This window comes from Nanorana parkeri, unplaced genomic scaffold (assembly GCF_000935625.1).
Source record: "Nanorana parkeri isolate BGI_ZX_2015 unplaced genomic scaffold, ASM93562v1 scaffold9, whole genome shotgun sequence".
NCBI classification, from domain to species: domain Eukaryota; kingdom Metazoa; phylum Chordata; class Amphibia; order Anura; family Dicroglossidae; genus Nanorana; species Nanorana parkeri.
This window is the reverse complement of record NW_017306277.1, coordinates 1,605,368-1,629,202: the sequence shown is the minus strand read 5'-3', so window position 1 is coordinate 1,629,202 and position 23,835 is coordinate 1,605,368. Positions and strand designations below refer to the sequence as shown.

The following is a 23,835-nucleotide window of genomic DNA, read 5'->3' as shown; positions in this document are numbered from 1 at the left end:
CTAATCAGAAAGTGTTAAAGATATATATATATATATATATGTTAAAAATTAATTTTTTACCAAATTACTTTTTTGCATTATTTAGTGCTAATGAATTCCTCTTAGCCAAACCTTACAATGTAAGCATATACTGTAGGTTCACGTTAATAAACTGAGTATGTCATGAAGGACTTTGAAAGTTCAGAGTCTTTATAATGACTTAATTATAACAATTATAACTTTAGTCTGATCTGTAGTTTTTAGACTTACCTTGACTATTTTGCTACATCTTAAATTATGCATTATGAATAACAAAGGGTTTATTTAGTATAAGCTTAATTCTGTCATTAGTGTTTTTGTGCTGCTTACTTTACTCTGCTATTTGTTTCAATGTCGCTGTCCAACTGTAAATGTAATCCCATGCAACATTCGACTAATCAAACTTGTATCACACCTTCTCCGATCATACATTCCATTATTATTTAGATTAAACCTTTCACAACAAATGTAACTAAACCAAAAATGTGCAAATCTGATGTTAGTTTTCTGGAAAACACATTAAAAGAAACTAATAACAGTTTTGTTTGAAAAACTGCTATGGAAAATTAAAGAACAGGAGAGCCAAATGTGTTAATTTACTGTCGAATCTGACAGGCTAGTTAATTGCATTTCAGCATTAGGTGATTGTAGGTTTCCATGTCTAATTTATTTTTAATGAGAAGTGTTAGTGTTGAAGGAATAGTGGAAAAAGTATAGAAAAATACATTAAACCTACCTGGACTACAAGCACACCTTCTTCAACAATTATGGCAGCGTTGCCAACTTTTGAAAATAAGTTCAGGGGAAACTTTTTTGCTTAACGTGACACTGAACTCAGGAGTTAAACCTTAAAAACACATTCAAGCGCCTTAACTATTAACAACAATGTAACTTATTTGTGTATCACTCGGCTGTAGATCCTCAAATCATCTCTGCATTGGTGCTCACACTGTCCTTCCTTCTGGTGGGAGGGGGGGGTACTTTTGTTCCCCATTCTCCCTGTGTGTGTTTTAAAGTAGCCACTGCTCCAAGCTCCTCACTTCCATGATGAACTACAATTTCAATACAAATTAGTAAACTAAACATGAGAGTGTAGTCCATCACATGAGTGAACTTGGAGTGGTGGCTACTTTAGAACACACACAGGGACCATGGGGAACAAAAGTAAAGCCACTCCTCCTTAGTTTTGTGCCACTTTAAGATACCAGTCACTGGTGACATGGAATGCTGAAATGTATTACAATACCATCAGCGTGTATCTACTAAAGTGGATTACAAAAAATGCTACGAACCTAATAAATGTTTAAAGCCTAAAGTCACATACAGTACTTTTATATCTCTTTATAGTTCTGTACCCTTGCATGTTATGATTTGGAACTGATTTTTTCTTAGAAATGCCCTAAGACACCCTTTTTTTGGTGAAAATGCTGGTTCCTGTTCCTCACTTCAAAGCAAAGCAGAGTAACAGCCACAGTCACCCTTCAGCACAAGTGTCTCAGCTTTGATTACTGAGAAGTTCTAAATACTGAGTGGATCTACCTCTGGTGTCTATTTCCTGCACAGTCATCGTTAGATTTCCTGCACAACTGCTGTAACAGGAAAATGGTCCATGATAAGGGGAGTTGTTAGGATGTTGTCTATCTGACTGCATATACAGTATATTTCTGTGACTTCAGTTGAGCTTTAAAACCAAAGATAATTCTAGGTACAGACAGTTTAGGAATGGCTTTCCTGAGATGGATGTTGGGAATCAGAAACAATAGGCAACTATTACTACTTAATAGAGTTAAAGTGACACTAAACTCAGGAGTTAAATCCCAAAAATCCATTCAAGTACCTTAACTATTAACAAAAAATGCATCTTATTTTTTTATCACTCAGCTCGAGATCCTCATATCATCTCTGAATTAGTGCAGACATGGTCCTTCCTTCTGGAGGGTGGATACTTTTGTTCCCCATGGTACCCGTGTGTGTTGTAAAATATCCACCGCTCCAAGCTCACTCCTGTGATGGACTACAATCTCATGTTTACTTTACTAATTTGTATTGACATTGTAGTCCATCACAGGAGCGAGCTTAGAGTGGTGGCTACTCTAAAACACACACAGGAACCATGGGGAACAAAAGTAGCCCCCCTCCAGAAGGAAGGCCTGTGTCAACACCAATTCAGAGATGATTTGAGATTATACAGCCGAGTGATACACAAGTAAGATACATTTTTGTTAATAGTTAGGGTGCTTGAATATATTTTTAAGATTTAACAGTGAGTTTAGTGTCACTTTAAGATAGCAGTCTATATAGTCTATGAACTATTCAGCTATTTTAAAAGTTCAAAAGTCCTGGCTATAAACAGAAAGGACTTGATTCTACTATAACAAAAGAGAAAAGACAAAACACCAGAACACCATCTGGTTTCACATCGTTACTAGGGGGTCTAAATACTTGGGCTACACTCTGCCAACTGCCATCCTCCCAGCCAATGCAAGGGACCATATTGGCCACTGAGGCAGTCTCATTGGACAGGGGAATAGTAGTTGAGAGGCTTAAATTTGTAATCAGGAAAGTCAGCCCGCTATTAACAAATGAGACTATTTTTAGGCAGGTTTCCTGAATAACATCAGGTATCTTGTGGTGCCTGCTCCTAGGCAGAACTTGGCTGGCGGGCTTACAGATAGGCAACACTTTTGTAGAGAACAGCCCATTACATTGCATAAAGGTGCAAAGAGTCGGATCTCTTGACACCGCACTGTGTCTGAAAGCTGCAGATAATTATTTAACAAGGTTGCTCCGAGAGTAGATTTATTATTACACTGTAACATTAATCCAGACACCAACCGACTTGGTGAAAATGTCACTTTGACTAATTAGTGAACTGGTGCAAGTCCAAGAGTTCTTTATTAAGTGTTGATTCTCTGTAACCCCTTATCGCCCAATAGGTAGTATAGCTAAGAGCTAACATTTGTAGTGGAATGCCTGCTCCTGGGGCTTTAGAACCAGGTCTACAGCTGCCTAAGTCATTTTAATGGGTTCATTTTGTTAAGTGACTAGTGATTAGTGATATAAGAGCATTGTAGGGACCTTACATTATGTCTTAAAGATTGATATATATTGCTTGGATGTAGACTGGAATGCATTGCATTGGGTAATGCCAAATTATTATCAATGCAGAATAAATATTGTCTCAATAAAATGTAGTTGTGGTGCGTGTAAAAGGTTTAACCGTCACAACACACATATAGGGACTGTCATTTGTAATGACAGGAGGAAGGAAGAACAGTTCATACAACTTCCCAAATGTATCTTCCTGTCTTTATGCATCAGAAACTGCTCAGTCACTCAGCCATGGTGTAACATTTGGCACTTGAGTACTGACAGTGGTCTGTTCCTACTGATCCACAAAATATTTTCTGGATCACATGATTTGCCAGACAGATTGCAGATCCGATTAAGGGGCCTATTTACTAAGCTGCCGTAGGTAGCCGAGTGAACAACCGACCCTAAGTGAAGTGAGCCGAATGCTGTTCGGCTATTCACTTCAGGCTTGTACGGCTGATTTCAGCCATATATCGGCTGGAATCCATATATCGGCTGAAATCAGCCGTACATCGGCTTGCTTCGTGTGGCTTCGGGTTGGCCGAACATGCTCAGACCCGACCTGAAGAGCAGATGGAGTTTTACTCAGCAGATCCAACATCTGGATCGGCTAAGCCGAACCTCTGGCAGGCTACTTGCCCCTGTTCGGTATATTCCCAGAGATGCCGAACAGCAGTGAGTGAATAGCCGAATGCCGCCTAGTGGCATTCGGCTCGGCGATTTTGCTCGGTACCTCTGTGGTCCGAGCACCATAGGAATGCATAGCTAGATTCCTATTGGCTATTTCACTTTGCAATAGCCAATAGCAAACTAGCTATTGCAAATTGAAATAGCCAATAGGAATGTAGCTATGCATTCCTATGGTGTTTTTTATTATTATTCTGAAGGCAGCCAACGACTCTGATGTCAGATGAAAAAAAAAAGACAACAGAGCAGGGAAAGGTTCACTCTGCTCGAGCAGAGTAAAACTTTCCCGTAGACAGAGTTTCTCTCCCGGGCGGCCGGGAGCCGCTATCTAATAGCGGGAGACTCCCGCAGCATCCGGGAGAGTTGGGCTGTCTGGAGCCATCTCACTTAAAAAGATGAGAGAGGCCTGTAATTGGCATCATAGAATATCTTTTTAAGTGGGAGAACTTGCACAATTGGTGGCTGACTAAATACTTTTTTGCCCCACTGTATGTTTTTGTTCTAGTGTGGCGTGCTACATTTGTAGATTACACCAGAATCTTTCCACTTGGCTGTAAAATTTTGATGACTAAGCTCGGCATTACCGACTGGTAAATTCTACACACTGCCTGATTATTTCAAGTGATGCCCAGACCAGTTGAATGGCTAGCAAAAAAATAAAGCAGCATATTACTGTGCTTGCATGGGGCATGTCATGAGTGAAAGTGCCTATTTATTAAGGTGAACTGCAGTGTGTGCTTGTGTGTAGGTGTTCTTGATTCTCTTGGCTTGTAGCCCATGAAATTTCCATACTACTTGAGCAAATAATTATCAGTAGCCCCACAGAGAACTAAAGAGAACAATTCAGCCCCTGCTGTTCTAGTGTTGTTACATTTAACTTAAACTAATGTAGGTGATATCTACTGTGACTTGTTTGTTTTGTTAAAGAGTTACTTGAAAATAATGAACAGTGTGACTGATTGTGGAGAAGACAAGATAGGGAAATGCTCATGTGAAATGCAAAAATAATTACTGGATCGATGGCAGTAGGTCCCGTAGTACCGTGTTTCCCCAAAAATAAGACACTGTCTTATATTTTTTTTTGGCTCAAAAAAACACACTAGGTCTTATTTTCAGGGTAGGTCTTATATTTTAGCAATTCCCAAAAATAGTACTAGGTCTTATTTTCGGGGTAGGTCTTATTTTCAGGGAAACAGGGTAAAAATGAAGAATACCCAGAAACTCAGAGAACCTCTACCAACCCATCTAAGAGTTGTCCTCACAATAAAACCTCAAGAAATGACCTTGCATGGCTGTGAAACACATTAGGGGGGACTTATCAAAACTGGAATAGACAAAATCTGTAGCAGTTGCCCATAGCAACCAATCAGCATCTGTCTTTCATTTACAAAGCTTAACTGAATAAACTAAAGAGAGAAGCTGATTGGTTGCCATGGGCAACTGTTCCAGATTCTGCCTGATCCAGTTTTGATAAATTACCCCCATTGTATTAGTTTATATTTCTACAATTAAAAACAAAACATTAAAGCTTCATTCTGACTGTGGAACCTACTGGCCCTGGGCGCCTCTGCTGCACATCTTCCTGAGGGTTAATTCTCCCACTTATTAGGTTGACATATCACCAACACCACACTCCATTGGAAAAGGTCCTGGCTGATGCCCCTTGAAGCATTGAGAACAACTATCAATAATTAGAGACCTGTGTGGAGACAGGGAAATTCTCCATAGGCAAATCTTCACAATGACTGAAGAGACTTCTGAAAGAACTTTCAGAAGGTTCTAATGGCCTCCCAATGTAGGTCTAAAAACTACCACCTCGCGGTACATGCTACATCAAAAAGGGCTCTACCGTGTTTTTTTCCCATCCTTTTTACTTTTGAAGCATTTGCATACCCTATGGAACAAGGCCTATTGGGCGTATATAAGATCAGAGGAGTGATCCTGAAATGAAGACTGAAAAGATGGTTCGGCAGGATCAGAGAAAAAAAATCAATAGCTTGGGGGTATCAACAACCACACATGATTTTCAAGGCACCACAGTCAGGGAGAAAAATCTATAGGCCAGGTTTGATAGTTTATTGGATAGCTATAGTGCTCTTCTTTTTGTAACATAACCAAGGCAGGTTCATGAGCCATATCAGAAAAATCTTTCAGTGGTCGGAAAGTTTGTTCATGTACAATTGCCATACAAATTGTAAAGGAAGACTTAACCAATGCATGCATGGATTACCTGTTATTTGTTCACTGTCCAATTCAACCAGCTGTGTATTAGCAGTTAATCTGTGCAATGGTGGATTACAGGGTGGTTGGGGCAGTAGCCCAAGGCTGCAAACTGTAGGGGGCTCACAGCTGCCTAATTTATCCCTACTTATACCAGGATGTATTAGCAAGAGAGGAAATCTACACATGCCTCAGCAGTTCAGGCTGTATGAGACTACCCCAGGACGTCTGCTGGATTTATACATTATACTTGTCAGGATACAATCATTTTACTCAACTTGAGACCTATTTTTTTGGGTACAGAAAATTGCAATACCTAGACCTATAACCCAATAGAAAGCTCTGACCTATCTGTTAGATAAATCCAGGTGGTGACTTTTTTTTTTTTGGCCAGGTGCATATTATTATTTTACAGGATTTATATAGCGCCACCAGTTATTTGGTTACACAAGACCTTTAAGCAGGATCATCTGCATGCATTGAAGGACACAGCTCCCTCCCCTCTGGCTTGCTGATGTCTACATGTGTAAATACTGTTTATGTTATTTGCACTGCTATGCCAAGTAACTGAATTGTCGACAGCCAGTGAAGGAGGTTTTGGGAACCAGCAGGAGCTGCCCCCCTGGGCTGCCTCTTGTTTTTTAGTACACCTAGGGGTCTATTCACGAAGCTACCGAAGGATCTGGCCGTAGCGTCGGCCCATCCTTTTGCTAGCTTCGGCCCCAGGACCCCTTTGGTTCAGTAGAAAGCCGAAGCTGGCCTGCTTCTGACAGCTGGGCGGAGCCAGCCGTGATCTTAAGGCTGGCTCTGGCCAATTTCAGAGAGATCAGCGTCCCTGGTTACCTGCTAACCATGGGCACTGATCTCCAAACAGCTAACTCTCCCTGGCGGCCCGGGAGTCTCCTGCTCCCGGCCGCCAAGGAGAGAAACAGGGCTATGACACGCGATGTCAGAATAGAAAAAAAAAAGTTCCGAACAGTGTTCGGCTCACTTCACTTCAGATCGGTCATTCACTCGGCAGCTTCGTGAATAGACCCCATAGTGTCCTATTCCTGCAGGTGGCAATATACCCAGTCTATAATTGTCTAAAGCAGAACTGTGTCCTCCAATAAACGAAACAAAAAAACCCACAATTTAAAATAGTTGTGTATTTCTTTAAAGTCCAAATATTGAATAGAGCAGGGAACGGATAGAAATAGAACCTCTGTCGGGTTTTTATTGTGGTTTGTGCCCCCACAAAAAATTAGGAATCTCTCAAGCAGTGACACCTAGTACAAAAACAAAATGTTTTCCAGTAAAAGGGAAAGGTTAGAACCTTAGACAAGTTATCATTACTATTTGTAGTCGTACCGGAATGAATGCCAAAACACACATATCAAAAGTCCAAAACTCTACTTTATTATACCACAGGTGGCAAAACAGTAATAAAAGACATCCAATGTGTTTTGGGGGCCAAACAATCCTCCTTCATCAGGGCTTCATAAAGATACAACAGACAAATGATATACACTGAGTGGCCAGATTATTATGACCACCTGACGTTTGTAGGCAAATTAGCTATAATTTTGCGCTGAAGTTGCTAGAGGGCCAGACCATTATAAATAGGGAGGCAGGTTGTTTACCACGACGGTAGAAGTGATTTGTTTCTGAAGATCTGAAGATTTGGGTAAACAATGCGATTTAACAGCCTTTGAACGTGGGATGATTGTTGGCGCTCGGAGCCATGGAGCGAGTATCAACAAAACAGCAGAATTCGTTAAATGTTCAAGAGGGGCTCATTGTTAAAGTGTTTAAAGACTGGACTATCAGCTGAAAATCTGGGTCTGAACGTGCGAATTGTGGCCGTCAGTGACTAGTCAATGTTAGGGCAGAACGGAGAGCGGCAAGACTGGTACAAGACAACAGAAGGGCAACAGTGCAGTGTCAGATTCCTCGCATCACCTTTCAACATCTCGTGGCCCAACAAAGTACTGATGGGGTGGTCATAATAATCTGGCCACTCAGTGTATGTGGAAGATGTGCATATGAAATTTGATAATTTCATCAAATGGGAGGCAACCAATTAGAGATCAGCATGCAGAGAGGCTTCAGTGGACCGGTTGTCACAACCAGCACAGGTTAGACGGTTTGCATGTGTGTAAGCCAATTGTGTATTTAACTGTGTGGCCTTTCTTACTAGATTCTTATATAACTTACAATCTGGATATAACATTTTCTCAACAGAGCTACCAGCTGTGCCCTTTTATTTCATCAAAGGGTCTCACTACTTCTGCTGCATTGTTTGCACACTGAAAAAATTTATAATAGGTGGAACATTTAAATAGACAGTGAAGTCAGTAAGCAAATATTGAAGAACAGAGATGCGTTATACAAATGGAATAGGTAGTCAAAGAGATATGTGACTCAGAAAGCAGAAAGAAGGCTGTGGGGCCCTGGGTCACTTAGTCCAGGTAGGTGTCCTGGTTATAATTATATTGATACATTCCTGATTTATGAACTTGCAAACATAATAACTGTTAATGATATTTTTTTTACTAATATAATATTTTACGCATGCCACCTAGAATAGATTTTAACATAGACCCAGTCATATGAGATCACCAACTACAACTGGGAATGCAAGTTTAACCATTCAAATAGATTATGGGTTCATTTATAAAAGTTCTGCCCGATGCTGTTCGCACAACACTATCGCCCCTAGATGGCTTTGAGGAGCATAGGAAATTTCTATACTCATCAGCGCCATCTAGGGGCGCTAGCGATGTGCGAACGACATCTGTCCGGTGTATATAAATGAACCCCTATGCATTTACTATTTATTTATTATTAGTATTTTATATAGTGCTATATACAATCGAGGGATTGGGGTTTGCAATTACATATATAAGATACTTATAGACCACGGCTCTCTTTTACAAATATAGAAAAATAAGAAATACCCTCAAATTATCGAGATCCCAATTGTGAGCTCAAAAATATATTCAAATTATAACAATTTTTTATCTCGTATGAAACTACACATAAATATACATACATATAAAAATATACACACATTTTTTTTAAAAAGCTATCAACCTCATGATATGGCTATATTGGCAATTTCTTATTTTTCTATATTTTATATAGTGCCGACAATTTACGCATCGCTTTACACAGAGCACATTCACATGAGTCCCTGCCCTCAACGAGCTTACAATCTAAGGTCCCTATCTTATATGCATACAAGGCCAATTTAGACAGGAGCTAATTAACCTTCCAGCATGTCATTTTGAGTATCCCCGGTGAAGCGGGGGGTGGGGCGATCTTCTAAACCCCTGAAATGTGTTTTTTTTCCCTTACTGAATGCAACTTCTAATAAAAAATAATTGAGGGACTCTATACAACTTGTTTGGTGGTTTCCTCTTTGTACATACAGCTGAATAGAAATTAACATTTTCAGAAGAAAATCAGCAATGGCAGTCCCTATATTTTCTATCACGATGGGCCCACTTTGAAAACAGAAGGAGACACCCATCCTCCTTCTGTGCTCTCTCAAGCTTATTTTGGTTCTTCGCAGCACAGATACCCAGTTCAGGCTTCATGTGTTTCTTTCTTTTCCTGCATCCATTCCCATTTATTTTTTTTCTTGATTTGACACTGCAACTAAAGCTGTTTCCCTGCTTATTTCTAGATTTTCTTCCATTTGGTAGACACTATTAGTATGTGTTTAATCAACAGTTATTTGGCTTAGCAAATTATGTTTCTGTTATAATCTACTGAATGCTACAATGACATCTGGTGGCCATCAAGGAATTAATGAACAGTTCTGATAAGTCCATTTAAGCCTGCGTTAATCAAACATACTGTATAATTGCTGCATGCAAGCTCTAATCAGCAATCTGTAATAGATGAGGAACAGAGATATGTACATATCATTGACTGCATACACGCGATTACCTATGCAAGCTGAACTGCAGCCTTCCTTTCAGGGCCGGTTCCCACCACAAAGGCTGCGTTCCAGAGCGTTCGGCACTAGCACTATTTTTGGAGATCGCACTGTACCGGAACGCAGGCACTAATGCGCCTGTGTTCCGGGTGCGGGCGCGTGGCTGTGGTGCCACTGACTTCAATGCCCCCTCCCTCCCCTGAACGCAGGGAGCTGGCCGGCTTGCGTTCCAGAGGAGCCTTTGTGGTGTGAACCGGCCCTCAGTCCTGCACGTTTGTACCGGCTCCTCAGCAGGACTGAAAATGCTTACTCTGATTTCACTGCACACTGTGACCTTCTCACAATGTGCATTAGAAGCTGCAGCAATTCAGATAGAGCCCACCTCATTTCCTGGCTGGGGGATGCTAGCATGAACCGCTGGCCGCTGTCAAAATACCCGAATGAAGGCTGTAAGTGATTAGCTGAACGCTCCATTGGGCTGAGAATTTTCCAACCTGCTCCTTCAATCAACCGATGGAGGGATGCCAGGCGGAAGGGTGCCGATAGTGGAATTCACTGTGCGAATTCAGTGATGAACCAACTAACAATATGTGTATACCCTTCTTTATCTAGGGCCGTCTGCCGGCAAAAACAGCATGCCTAGGAATGCCCACTTCTCCAGACTACCATTCACTTATTAAGGCGTTTTTCATATTTGCATAACCCCTCCCAAACACCAGGTCACTGCTTCCACCGTGGCTGAGGGTTTTTGTGAAGAGTACTGAGACAGGATGCTGTGATGTTCCCAGGAGGCTATGTACAGAACCACGTCAACCCCTCCCACCAGCCATGATCTGTCTGCTTTGCATAGAGAAACACAAGTGATAACATCACTGGGTCTAAAATAAGGTATGCAATGAAAGTAAAAACTTTTTATTTAAAAATCTAACTATTGATGAGAGGCGAAAAGTAATAATCAAGGAAGGCAAAATATAAGCAAATTAAACTTCAGAGTACAACCTACCCGACATGAATCTCCAGCTGTTTTGTAGTAATATAAATAAGTGCCACCCACAGCTCGGGACAGGACATTTGAGCCCAGGGTTGTCAGCGTTGCTACGTCAGGGTACTGAAAGTGCACTGCGCATGTTTGGCTTTGGAAACAGGGAGATTGCTCACACCTGAGATGCTGGAAGTGATTGTCCATTGTATGAAGTGTCCTAGCAGCAAGGCAGGATGGGGAATGCTAACTAGATGGGAGTTTTTTGGCCAGGCTTCAGGTGTACAGGTATGGCACTTACATTAAGCTAACATTTTCAAAACTGTACAGTTCTTTTTTTAACTACTGGGGCCCCTTGTCTGCATAGTGACCGTATGCAAATATGAATTAGCCTTTAGGTTGGTGACAGGGTCTCTTTAAGTGTATTCCTTTTAGCAAAGTACAGGTTCACTTTAAGATACACCCATCACCAAGGATGACACAGCTATGTTTAATTTACAGGTTTTGCAGTTGTCATTGAGTGGAATCCTATCCAAGGAAACTAACACTTCATTTCCCAATTCATGTCCCTAGCTCAGACAACCTTTGGGAAGGTGTTTGAACTGAAGCCAGAAGGAGGAAGACTCTTTTTCTTCGGAGCCTCCATGGTCTGGGAAAGTCTCAGCTTTGTCTTTGAATTGTAGTTTTGTTTTACACCAAAAGGATGTTGAGCTTTTCCCAGTAGAAACAGCTCCCACTTCGGAAGCTCTTCTTCCACTGATGCCCAGTACTGGTTCTGTAACACACACAACAAATAAATATGACTAAAGTTGTAAAAACTATTCTTCTTACAAGCTTCTTTTGGAGAGAGTAGAAGGCTAATATAAAAAGGTTAAACTCACATTTGGTAAAACAGTAGTAAATGCAGCAACATTGACCTTCATGATCAATGCGCATTTATTCCATTTTTACATAAAATCCTGCAGAGCATTGTACCTGCAATCACTGTATTATGGGAGCAATGCACAGGCTCTTTCAATGTCTGCCCCCAGCCTCAGATCCAGGTATGGGTGTATCATGGATCATGGTTGAAAACATTGAATTAAAGAGGATCAAAACCCAACAAAATCCAAAACTACTATAGGTATAAAGTGTAGGCATCAAAACGTGCCTGCACATTCCTGTAGCAGCCTCCTGAACTCTCCTGTTGTGGTTCAATCCTGGATAGGCAAAGTTCCAACACATTCAGATTGCATGGGAGCTTCCTGCTACGTCCAGTGCCCACACTTTCCTATTGGCCTATTACTATGATAGGCAGCCTCACTGACCAACAGATATGTGTAGGTGACAGGAATTGGGAGGCAAACGTCAGTGCCTGTCAAATTGGTTCAGGATTTAATGTGGCAGGAGAGTTTGAGAGATTGCTGCAGGTACAGCAACCAGCAATGCAGGCTAGATGAACATAAAGAAGCCAGGAAGCACCCTTTGCAGAGACACTGTCACTGTGCGATGCAAGGTGACAGCGTCTCTTTAAAAATGCTGACATGTTTGCTTTAGACAACGTATGCTGCTTTTTACCAACCTCTAGCTTAGCCAGCGAGGGATCAGGACCAACTTGTAATCCTCGTTTTAGATTTTTCACTGATGTTTGAAAATCCTGAAATAAAAGGTCATTGATAAGAGGAAATAATGTAGGGAAATTAGTTTCACTCCTTGCCACTGGCCCTTTAAGGGGTTTTGAATGCCGGGAGTTGCAGGGGGCATCCTGATCATGTGGTCACTGTGACTGTATGTCACAGCAGTCACATGATCGGGAGCCCGTCACACAGGCTGTTGGTGATGGCACAGTCACTGTGGTGGGAACACCGACGCGTTCTCAGCACAGAACAATGGAGCAGAAAAGTTCCAAGCAGTGTTATCTGTTCTGCCCAGGTTACCTCTGTGAACTAAAGAACAATTCCTGTAGATGAGGAGAATGAGGAGAAAAGGTCACTTCCTGTCCTAGGATGACAACGCTGCTCCTCTACAGACAGAGTAGAGTGAGTGAGCTTTGTCACTCTAGGACAGGAAGTGTGTTAGTGGAGGTAGTGTTAGAAAACCAATGCAGACACACATTTAAGGACTGGCATATTTTACATGTTTGGTTTGCGAGTCATACGTGCAGTAAATTGAAACTCCAGTCCAACAGCAAAATACACAGTTAATATTGATATACTGTATGTTTACTGTTTTACCTGCCAAAGGATTTGTAATTCTATCAAGCCAGTCTTGTAATACACACACATTTTCCATTCGGTACCACAACCCAGTCCCCTCAACTCTGCTGCAACATATTATTATTATTATTTTTGCAAGTTTTACATTTCTTTCAGCACGGCTCAGCGCTCGACTGAGCCGCTCGGCCGTGATCGGGAGCTGTACGGGCTATTGTGAATAGCCGTACAGCACCCCCTCGGTTCTCCTGAACCGAAGGGGTCCTGGTGCCGAAGCTAGCCGAAGGATCGGCCGAAACTACGGCCAGATCCTTCGGCAGCTTTGTGAATAGACCCCTAAGTTTTCTTTTATATACAGTACAATAGTGAACATATGATTTAAAGCAGGGGTTCTCAACCTGTGTAACCTCAGGACCCACATTTGTCCTTGGTCATTAATCATGACCCAAGTTGCACCGCACTGGAACGCAGGGCATTGTGGTACCGCGCTTTCCGGTGCAGCGGATCGAAATGTGGGTGGGAGGTGCGTTTGGGGTGCCATTCAAATGAATGGCCATGCAACACACCTACCACATCAGAACAAGTATATGTGCGATTAAGGCACTGTACTAGTGTGAACGGGCCCTCAAAATCAATGACAGACACACACAACCACAGACATTCTCACCCACTCATACACACTTCAATTTTTTTTATAATTTTTTTAAGATCCACACAGTCTTCCTATCTTATGAGAACTGGAGTGGATCCTCAGCCTGGGGTCCAGTGTGGGCTGCTGTGCTGTGACGGAGCTCCATCCATATGCAGCTCCCTCGTGCGCCCTGTTGAGGTGCTCGGAGCCAGCATGTGACGTCACTCCGGTCTAGGCACCTCTACATGACACTTGAGGGAGCTGTAAGCAAAGAATGTATGACTGGAGCTCCCTCACGGCCACAGCCCCAGCCCGCCCCACCTCAAGCTGACATTTGGCATCGGGCAGCATATTTTGAATGGCTGCTTGGCGTGAGAAATGACAGTGCTGCGCTAGGGGGAGGCTAAGGAGCCTTTCACCTAGAAAAGTGGAAGGCATGCAGTGACCAACTGAATACGGGGTCGCGACCCACTTTTGGGTCACGACCCACTGGTTGAGAACCAAGGATTTAAAGGGTTCTTCTCTCTTTGGTATTCATCATCCAGAATATACACTTGAGATTAACTTAAAATAATGTCACCCTAGTGTGGTAGTTAAAGTCCAACTCCATTCAAAAACAAATTATCTACCATCCCTCTAACCTATCCTGCCAGGTGTTTCTTTTTTCATAGTTGGTGAAGAAAATTATACTCACCAGAGTCCCCCCATACAAGTCGCTCACCGACGCCATTTCTACCTTAGGGGCCACTAATCTAGTGCTGCACAGTAACCCTCGCCGGCTGGTCCCCTTGACTCCCCTCGGACTGATGTCAGTAGTCCTTTGGATCTTCTTAGTTGACAACCAGTGGGAGTTGTCCAGGTCACACAGGCAGTGACAAGGACACTCAGCAGGAATTAAACAGAGATAAGAAGGGAACAACGCTGGATGATCATGTGACCACAGCTTAAGGCAAGTGAAAAGGGGGACTTAGAATGTTTTATTTTTTTTGCAGCCCAGTGATCAGTGAGGAGGGGGTGGGAGGTTGTATTATTTTATCCTGGAGTTGGGCTTTAAAGTCTAACTATTGGATTAGCCTGGATAGGGTATACTTACATTTTCCAGATGTCTCCTTGCCTGATGCAGAGTTCTCTTCCAATCTTCTACAGTGGTGAGCGCTCCTCAAAGATGCAGAGAGTGGATCTGATGTGATGATGTCAGGGCTGCTCTCTGCATGATTGCACTGAGAGTGCAGGGCATCATTCAACCTGGAAGACTTGTGGTGGAACAGAAGTACTGCGGGGGACAGCTCCGCATTAAAGAAAAGTATTGCAGAAAAAGCTGCCCTTTGGTTTTTTAATAAGCAGCAATGGGACCATTACAATAGCCTGGAATTGAGCTTTATAATATAACAGAAACATCTGAGACAAGTCCTTAACAATCTTCCTTTCAGTAGCATCCGCCAAGAGTCAGCGGCCTAGACCTTCGTATCCTGCATCAATACACCCCTTTAGAACAATTCACTTGGAAAAAATGCTGGCACTAGGAAGCAAGCATAGCCTGAATACAGGTAGCGTAGCTGCAAGTCTTCTTGCACTTTGCAGTGAAGGGTGCTGAGATAAAAGATGGGGCACAGCCAGGAAAATGCCACAGCACCATCTTTAGATAGAAAAAAGGGGAGGAATACCTGCCACAGACAGGAATATGTATATATAGGGAGAGAGAGAGTCCAGGACAGAGAGGAGCACACCTGAAGTTGCGTGGAGATGCAGGTGTCACGGAAGTCCTCAGGGCTCACTGAAGTCACAGGGTGACACAGTATGCTCTGGGGTCACTGTGTTACACAGGATGATCAGGGGTTAGAGAATCACAGAAGCATTGGGGTCATTGGAGACCCATGAGTGCACAGGGGGCACACAATCACTGGAAGACTCAGTTTACGCATTGCATTTATTGCTTGACCTCCGTTCTGCACGTCGCTTTGCCAAAATCAAGTGAGCTGTCTTCTGACTGGTTGCGGCGTGCCAGAGAGGAGACCCCTTTGTGGATCATAAAATAGGTGAGTGTTACAATCCCTCAGTGTAAAAGGATGTTCTATGATGTGGAATTTGGACAAAACTTACTTGCAGAAGAATCTGATTCCTCCTATGTGCTGCCTCTGATGCTTGGCTGTCCTTTCCAATCTGCTCGCCATAAATCTTCATCTCTTCAGTCAGTATATTCTTTTTATCAAGTCTATGGGAAAAACATGCAGAGACATGTATATACAGCATATAGGCTACTTTATGTTTCACCCATTAATTTTATTTTACACTTTTCCAGTAGGCGCTTAGGGAGCGGTAGAAACACGGATCAACCGTCTGTTTGTACTGCTCCTGTCCCACCGGTGTGAACTCAGCCTTATGGTTGGAGTTACAGAGTTTATTTTAGCTATGTTGGTAGGGGTCCATGTCAATGGACTTATGTCTATGGGCAAATGCAGCCTGCTTCCAGATGCTTTTTCAGAGGTGGTTGAGCAGCGGTTTGCAGGAGTTCATGAAGAAGTTGTGACAGTTTGAATGGTTGTGACAGACAAGGAGTATTCTGGCCTGTCAATCATGGTGCTATATCATAATGGGTGGGACACACCAGGTGTCTTCCGGCCTGTCAATCATGGTGTTATGTTATCATGGGCAGGACAGACCAGGAGTCTTCTGGCCTGTCAAAATTTGGGTTATATCATAATGGGTGGGACAGACAAGGAGTATTCATGCCTGGCAATATTGGGGTTATATCATAATGGGTGGGACAGACAAGGAGTCTTCTGGCCGGTCAATCATGGTGCTATATCATAATGGGTGGGACACACTAGGAATCTTCTGGCCTGTCAATCATGGTGTTATGTCATCAAGGGCAGGACAGACCAGGAGTCTTCTGGCCTGTCAAAATTTGGGTTATATCATAATGGGTGGGACAGACAAGGAGTCTTCATGCTTGGCAATATTGGTGTTATATCATAATGGGTGGGACAGACAAGGAGTCTTCATGCCTGGCAATATTGGGGTTATATCATAATGGGTGGGACAGACAAGGAGTCTTCTGGCCTGGCAATATTGGGGTGAATATCATAATGGTTGTGACAGACAAGGAGTATTCTGGCCTGTCAATCATGGTGCTATATCATAATGGGTGGGACACACTAGTAGTCTTCTGGTAGTAGTCAATCATGGTGTTATGTCATCAAGGGCAGGACAGACCAGGAGTCTTCTGGCCTGTCAATATTGGGGTTATATCATAATGGGTGGGCCAGACCAGGAGTCTACTGACCTGTCAATCATGGTGTTATATAATGGGTGGGATAAGCCAGGACTCTCTGTTACCAAGCAATCAAATTTGCATGTGTCAGTGGGCAGTACAGACTGGGAGCCTGAGACGCTCAGGTCCTCCAACTACAGACAGTGATGAAATTATTACGTCGCAGCTGGTAAACATACAACTGCAACGGAGATGTTACACAACTGGTAGCCTGTGGAGGGAACTACACATCAGCCACTGGTAGTACAAAGAGGAAATCAGGGACACTGAGATGTTATTTTTCAGGATTACTGGAGTTATTTTTAAGTGGCCGAAGCATTAGATTCCAAACAAATAACATATTTGCTCAAAGTAATAAATGACCTACCCAACGCTAAATGTTTGTGACTTGACATACACTTTATGACCCCCGCCATGATGGAGACCAGTAGACCACAAGGGCAATAAAGAGTCCTTCAATAGTTCAGAATTTGTTATAAAAAGAAAAAAAACATAAGTAGCTACGTTTACTAAATTTTTCCTAAATGATCAGGTTTGATTTTGCTCTGAACTTCCAATCCTGACAGAGTTCTTGATTTAGATTCCTGTGTGATGTGACACTGTGCCGGAGATTGCACTGTGTATATGTGCTACAGAGACATGCAAAGTAACACACATCTGACACAGTCACAGCATGTTTGCAGCATTGTTACCAACACATGTTCAGCACACCAGGCTGAGAAACCTCAAAGAGCGATAAGATAAACCTACAGAATTTTGTGTCGTCTTTCCAACTCCTCTTCTCGGGCTCTATACAAAGTCATCCTTCTGCTGCAGTTTTCTACAAAGGAAAGACACAGTTACTACTGTTAATACAGGTTGTAGTTGTACTTTTTCATGACCTAAAGTGACACTAAACTCAGGAGTTAAATCTCAAAAGTGCATTCAAGTACCCGAACTATTAACAAAAATTAGGGCTGGTAATGATTACAATTTTTGTGTTCGATTAATCAAAATTTTTTTTAATTGATTAATTTCGATTAATTATAATGCACATACAGATCCAACTACATTGGCCTATACACATACAGCACAGCAATGAAGTAATACAATGAACTAGGATCACACTAATCCAGCGAGTTATTAATCTCACGTGGGGCAACTCAGAATAATAACGTGCTGGATTAGTGTGATCCTAGTTCATTGTATGACTTCATTGCTGTGCTGTATGTGTATAGGCCAATGCCTTGGCTGGCGCTCGTGCAGAGAGTTTAGAAAAAAAAATTAATCGATCAAAAAAATTTTAATCGATCAAAAAGATTAATGATTAATCGAGAAATGAATCGTTATTTTGCACAGCCCTAACAAAAATGTATCTTATTTGTGTATCACTCGGCTGTAGATCCTCAAATCGTATCTGAATTGGTGCTGACACCGTCCTTCCTTCTGGAGGGTGGCTACTTTTGTTCCCCATGGTCCCTGTGTGTGATGTAAAATAGCTACCACTCCAATCTCCCTCCTGTGATGGACTACAATCTCAATACAAATTAGTTATCTAAACATGAGATTGTAGTCCATCACAGGAGGGAGATTGGAGTGGTAGCTATTTTACATCACACACAGGGACCATGGGGAACAAAAGTAGCCTCCCTCCAGAAGGAAGGACAGTGTCAGCGCCATAGGTGTTTGCCGGGTGTGCCTGGGCACACCCTAAATCAGCCCCACGCACACATGGAGCAGTAGATGACCTCTCAGTCTCCACCATACTAATCAATCCTGGACATTGTAGGCGAGGACAGTAAACATTACTGCTTGCCAAATGTGACCACTGCAATCAATGGGTACTGCAATTAAAAAAGAAGAAAAAAAAACAAACACATTCATGAGGTGGCAGTATTACCTCCTGCTGCTTTCCCGCCCTTCTAAAAAGTGGATGGGGTTTCAGAGGAACAGTGGAGCCTGCCACCCACTGTACGTTGTGGTGCTCTGCAGCATGTCTATTAGCAAAGTACATTGGGGTGCCATTAAAGGCTCATATAACAGACATTAATGGCCAAACACCTTACCGCTATACCTGTAACTGGGAGTAATAGGTGATGCGTACAGCCGTGGACAGCAGCCTGTACAAATCAGTGACTGTACCCACACATCTGAGCATTTGACCACAAATGGTTTGCATCCAAAGCCGCTCTTCAATCCCCACATGGGTGTAAATGAACAAATGTGCTGGTACAGGGCAGTACCTACCTTATATGCTGCTTGAGGCAGTGGCGGAGCGGGAGGGGTGGTGGTGGAGAGATGGTGTGTGGGGCAGCGGGTGCTACTGATAGAGGTGGGGGAAGGGGGGTTTGTGGCGGGACAGGCGGCTGTATTACAGCCATGCTGTCAGCATCTCTCTGTCCGGTCCTGTCCAGCTCGCTGATGTCATTGGTTGCCAGGAGCTCGGAGAGACTTACTGGACTACCTGGCAGGAAGCTGGTTAGAGCGCTGCCTCTTTGCCGCCCCCCCCCAATCAGATGCTGCCCGAGGCGACCGCCCCCCTAATGAGATGCCGCCTAAGGGGACAGTCCCCCTAATGAGATGCCGCCTGAGGCGACCGCCCCCCTAATGAGATGCTGCCTCACGGGACCGTCCCCCTAATGAGATGCCGCCTGAGGCGACCGCCCCCCTAATGAGATGCTGCCTCAGGGGACCGCCCCCCTAATGAGATGCCGCCTGAGTCAACCGCCCCCCTAATGAGATGCCGCCTGAGGCCGCCTTGTGTGCGCACAGCCGCACACAACACCCGTCACCCAAGTTTTACAGCATGCAGCCATTTACACTCATGTGCATTAACCCGAACAATTAAGGCATTGCAGCACACCAATGTGCAGAACATAACCATGTTGTGTTAACATGTGTGCAAAACATAAGCGTGTTGTGGTAACATGTGTGCAGAAGCACACATTGCCAAAGTGTGAAAACAGAGAAGCCAGTGGATCAGCATGACACCCATGCCAGATAACACAGAGAAGTCAGCCTATCCCTTCCCCACTGTCACCTGCCAATCATCAGCCCGGCTCTTCTCCGCGAGCACCTACGTCATCACCCTTGCCACCGCTTCCGCGTACAGGCGTAACCAGGGCAACCAGGAGGAAGCGATCGTCCAGAGCGCGCTACCTCAGCTATGTACCACACAGAAAAAGTGCACGAACTAGTGTTTTTTTTTTTACTCGGCCTTCAGAGATCCTTCTACGCTCAGCATAAGCAAAAAAACAAAACAGTTTTTCCTATAAAAAAAATCTTTAAAATGTTCACATGCAGTGGCTGCCATTTTTCTGTAGATCAAGCTCTATTGCACTATACAGCAAAATGACACGCAGCATGGAGACATTTTTAAAAAATATCAACGGTCCTCTTCTTTTTTTCTCTGCCGTGGCCGCTTGTTAGAATGAAGGGTGAACCAAATAATTGAGTGCTGCCGCCCTCTAGTGTCACATTAGGACATAGCGGGAGCACTGATTCTACACAGGTGTGTGATGGGATTGCAGCCTTCCAGGATGATAAGAATTTGTGGTAAGGGGGGAAAAAGCCTCATTAAACTTTATATTTCATTATTATTTCTATAGATGTGGCAGATACAGCCCAGAGTTTTATAAATTAGCTCATGTCAAACATTGTCTTGAGGTGAGGCTGGTGTACAAATGCTGAGGCTCACTGCAGAGTCTGAGCACCTTCAGTTTACTTTTAGCAGGAACAATTTTCTTGTTTTGTTAGCACGGTACCCCGTGTACTTGTATTGTTCCTGTGTCTCATGCAGTGTCACCCTGTAGCCACCTTAATGCCCGAAAATACAAAAGTTTGGGAGGAATCAGCTGAAGCTCTATTAGATTGGGCACAGGTGCATTTTGGGCTGGTTGCAAGGACACAGGAGGTCCCCTGATAGTGTGAGAGCAGGCGTGTATGCGTATTATAGCCTGGGTGCAAGGACACAGGAGGCCCCCTGATAGTGTGAGAGCAGGCGTGTATGGGTATTATAGCCTGGGTGCAAGGACACAGGAGGCCCCCTGATAGTGTGAGAGCAGGCGTGTATGCGTATTATAGCCTGGGTGCAAGGACACAGGAGACCCCCTGATAGTATGAGAGCAGGCGTGTATGCGTATTATAGCCTGGGTGTGAGGACACAGGAGGTCCTCTGATAGTATGAGAGCAGGCGTGTATGTGTATTATAGCCTGGGTGTGAGAACACAGAAGGTCCTCTGATAGTATGAGAGCAGGCGTGTATGTGTATTATAGCCTGGGTGTGAGAACACAGAAGGTCCTCTGATAGTATGAGAGCAGGCGTGTATGTGTATTATAGCCTGGGTGTGAGAACACAGAAGGTCCTCTGATAGTATGAGAGCAGGCGTGTATGTGTATTATAGCCTGGGTGTGAGAACACAGAAGGTCCTCTGATAGTATGAGAGCAGGCGTGTATGTGTATTATAGCCTGGGTGTGAGAACACAGAAGGTCCTCTGATAGTATGAGAGCAGGCGTGTATGTGTATTATAGCCTGGGTGTGAGAACACAGAAGGTCCTCTGATAGTATGAGAGCAGGCGTGTATGTGTATTATAGCCTGGGTGTGAGAACACAGAAGGTCCTCTGATAGTATGAGAGCAGGCGTGTATGTGTATTATAGCCTGGGTGTGAGAACACAGAAGGTCCTCTGATAGTATGAGAGCAGGCGTGTATGTGTATTATAGCCTGGGTGTGAGAACACAGAAGGTCCTCTGATAGTATGAGAGCAGGCGTGTATGTGTATTATAGCCTGGGTGTGAGAACACAGAAGGTCCTCTGATAGTATGAGAGCAGGCGTGTATGTGTATTATAGCCTGGGTGTGAGAACACAGAAGGTCCTCTGATAGTATGAGAGCAGGCGTGTATGTGTATTATAGCCTGGGTGTGAGAACACAGAAGGTCCTCTGATAGTATGAGAGCAGGCGTGTATGTGTATTATAGCCTGGGTGTGAGAACACAGAAGGTCCTCTGATAGTATGAGAGCAGGCGTGTATGTGTATTATAGCCTGGGTGTGAGAACACAGAAGGTCCTCTGATAGTATGAGAGCAGGCGTGTATGTGTATTATAGCCTGGGTGTGAGAACACAGAAGGTCCTCTGATAGTATGAGAGCAGGCGTGTATGTGTATTATAGCCTGGGTGTGAGAACACAGAAGGTCCTCTGATAGTATGAGAGCAGGCGTGTATGTGTATTATAGCCTGGGTGTGAGAACACAGAAGGTCCTCTGATAGTATGAGAGCAGGCGTGTATGTGTATTATAGCCTGGGTGTGAGAACACAGAAGGTCCTCTGATAGTATGAGAGCAGGCGTGTATGTGTATTATAGCCTGGGTGTGAGAACACAGAAGGTCCTCTGATAGTATGAGAGCAGGCGTGTATGTGTATTATAGCCTGGGTGTGAGAACACAGAAGGTCCTCTGATAGTATGAGAGCAGGCGTGTATGTGTATTATAGCCTGGGTGTGAGAACACAGAAGGTCCTCTGATAGTATGAGAGCAGGCGTGTATGTGTATTATAGCCTGGGTGTGAGAACACAGAAGGTCCTCTGATAGTATGAGAGCAGGCGTGTATGTGTATTATAGCCTGGGTGTGAGAACACAGAAGGTCCTCTGATAGTATGAGAGCAGGCGTGTATGTGTATTATAGCCTGGGTGTGAGAACACAGAAGGTCCTCTGATAGTATGAGAGCAGGCGTGTATGTGTATTATAGCCTGGGTGTGAGAACACAGAAGGTCCTCTGATAGTATGAGAGCAGGCGTGTATGTGTATTATAGCCTGGGTGTGAGAACACAGAAGGTCCTCTGATAGTATGAGAGCAGGCGTGTATGTGTATTATAGCCTGGGTGTGAGAACACAGAAGGTCCTCTGATAGTATGAGAGCAGGCGTGTATGTGTATTATAGCCTGGGTGTGAGAACACAGAAGGTCCTCTGATAGTATGAGAGCAGGCGTGTATGTGTATTATAGCCTGGGTGTGAGAACACAGAAGGTCCTCTGATAGTATGAGAGCAGGCGTGTATGTGTATTATAGCCTGGGTGTGAGAACACAGAAGGTCCTCTGATAGTATGAGAGCAGGCGTGTATGTGTATTATAGCCTGGGTGTGAGAACACAGAAGGTCCTCTGATAGTATGAGAGCAGGCGTGTATGTGTATTATAGCCTGGGTGTGAGAACACAGAAGGTCCTCTGATAGTATGAGAGCAGGCGTGTATGTGTATTATAGCCTGGGTGTGAGAACACAGAAGGTCCTCTGATAGTATGAGAGCAGGCGTGTATGTGTATTATAGCCTGGGTGTGAGAACACAGAAGGTCCTCTGATAGTATGAGAGCAGGCGTGTATGTGTATTATAGCCTGGGTGTGAGAACACAGAAGGTCCTCTGATAGTATGAGAGCAGGCGTGTATGTGTATTATAGCCTGGGTGTGAGAACACAGAAGGTCCTCTGATAGTATGAGAGCAGGCGTGTATGTGTATTATAGCCTGGGTGTGAGAACACAGAAGGTCCTCTGATAGTATGAGAGCAGGCGTGTATGTGTATTATAGCCTGGGTGTGAGAACACAGAAGGTCCTCTGATAGTATGAGAGCAGGCGTGTATGTGTATTATAGCCTGGGTGTGAGAACACAGAAGGTCCTCTGATAGTATGAGAGCAGGCGTGTATGTGTATTATAGCCTGGGTGTGAGAACACAGAAGGTCCTCTGATAGTATGAGAGCAGGCGTGTATGTGTATTATAGCCTGGGTGTGAGAACACAGAAGGTCCTCTGATAGTATGAGAGCAGGCGTGTATGTGTATTATAGCCTGG

The 23,835-nt window shown here is 43.7% G+C and overlaps 1 protein-coding gene across 2 annotated transcripts; it reads right to left on the bottom strand.

Moving 5' to 3' along the window:
* Positions 1 to 11,479: 11,479 nt before the first annotated feature.
* On the bottom strand, positions 11,480 to 20,100 carry CUNH3orf14 (chromosome unknown C3orf14 homolog). 2 transcript variants are annotated; one of them, XM_018554643.1, is made up of 5 exons: positions 20,036 to 20,084; positions 17,767 to 17,836; positions 15,846 to 15,957; positions 12,484 to 12,558; positions 11,480 to 11,697 (listed from the first exon to the last, which is right to left on the bottom strand). In XM_018554643.1, the coding sequence occupies exons 2-5, from the start codon at positions 17,817 to 17,819 to the stop codon at positions 11,497 to 11,499; spliced, it is 441 nt and encodes a 146-aa protein (XP_018410145.1). In that variant the 5' UTR covers positions 17,820 to 17,836; positions 20,036 to 20,084; the 3' UTR covers positions 11,480 to 11,496. The 2 variants fall into 2 exon arrangements, with proteins under 2 accessions (XP_018410145.1, XP_018410153.1); XM_018554651.1 differs by lacking the exon at positions 17,767 to 17,836 and having other exon boundaries at positions 20,036 to 20,100.
* Positions 20,101 to 23,835: the final 3,735 nt, after the last annotated feature.

What these genes read in the sequence shown, in the direction of transcription:
- CUNH3orf14 (XM_018554643.1), bottom strand. Translation starts at nt 17,819, where the DNA reads ATGACTTTGTATAGAGCCCGAGAAGAGGAGTTGGAAAGACGACACAAA. An exon ending in GAAAGACGACACAAAATTCT is followed by an intron (nt 15,958 to 17,766) that starts GTAGGTTTATCT and finishes TTTTTCCCATAG; the next exon opens with ACTTGATAAAAAGAATATAC. An exon ending in GGAATCAGATTCTTCTGCAA is followed by an intron (nt 12,559 to 15,845) that starts GTAAGTTTTGTC and finishes CTTTTATTTCAG; the next exon opens with GATTTTCAAACATCAGTGAA.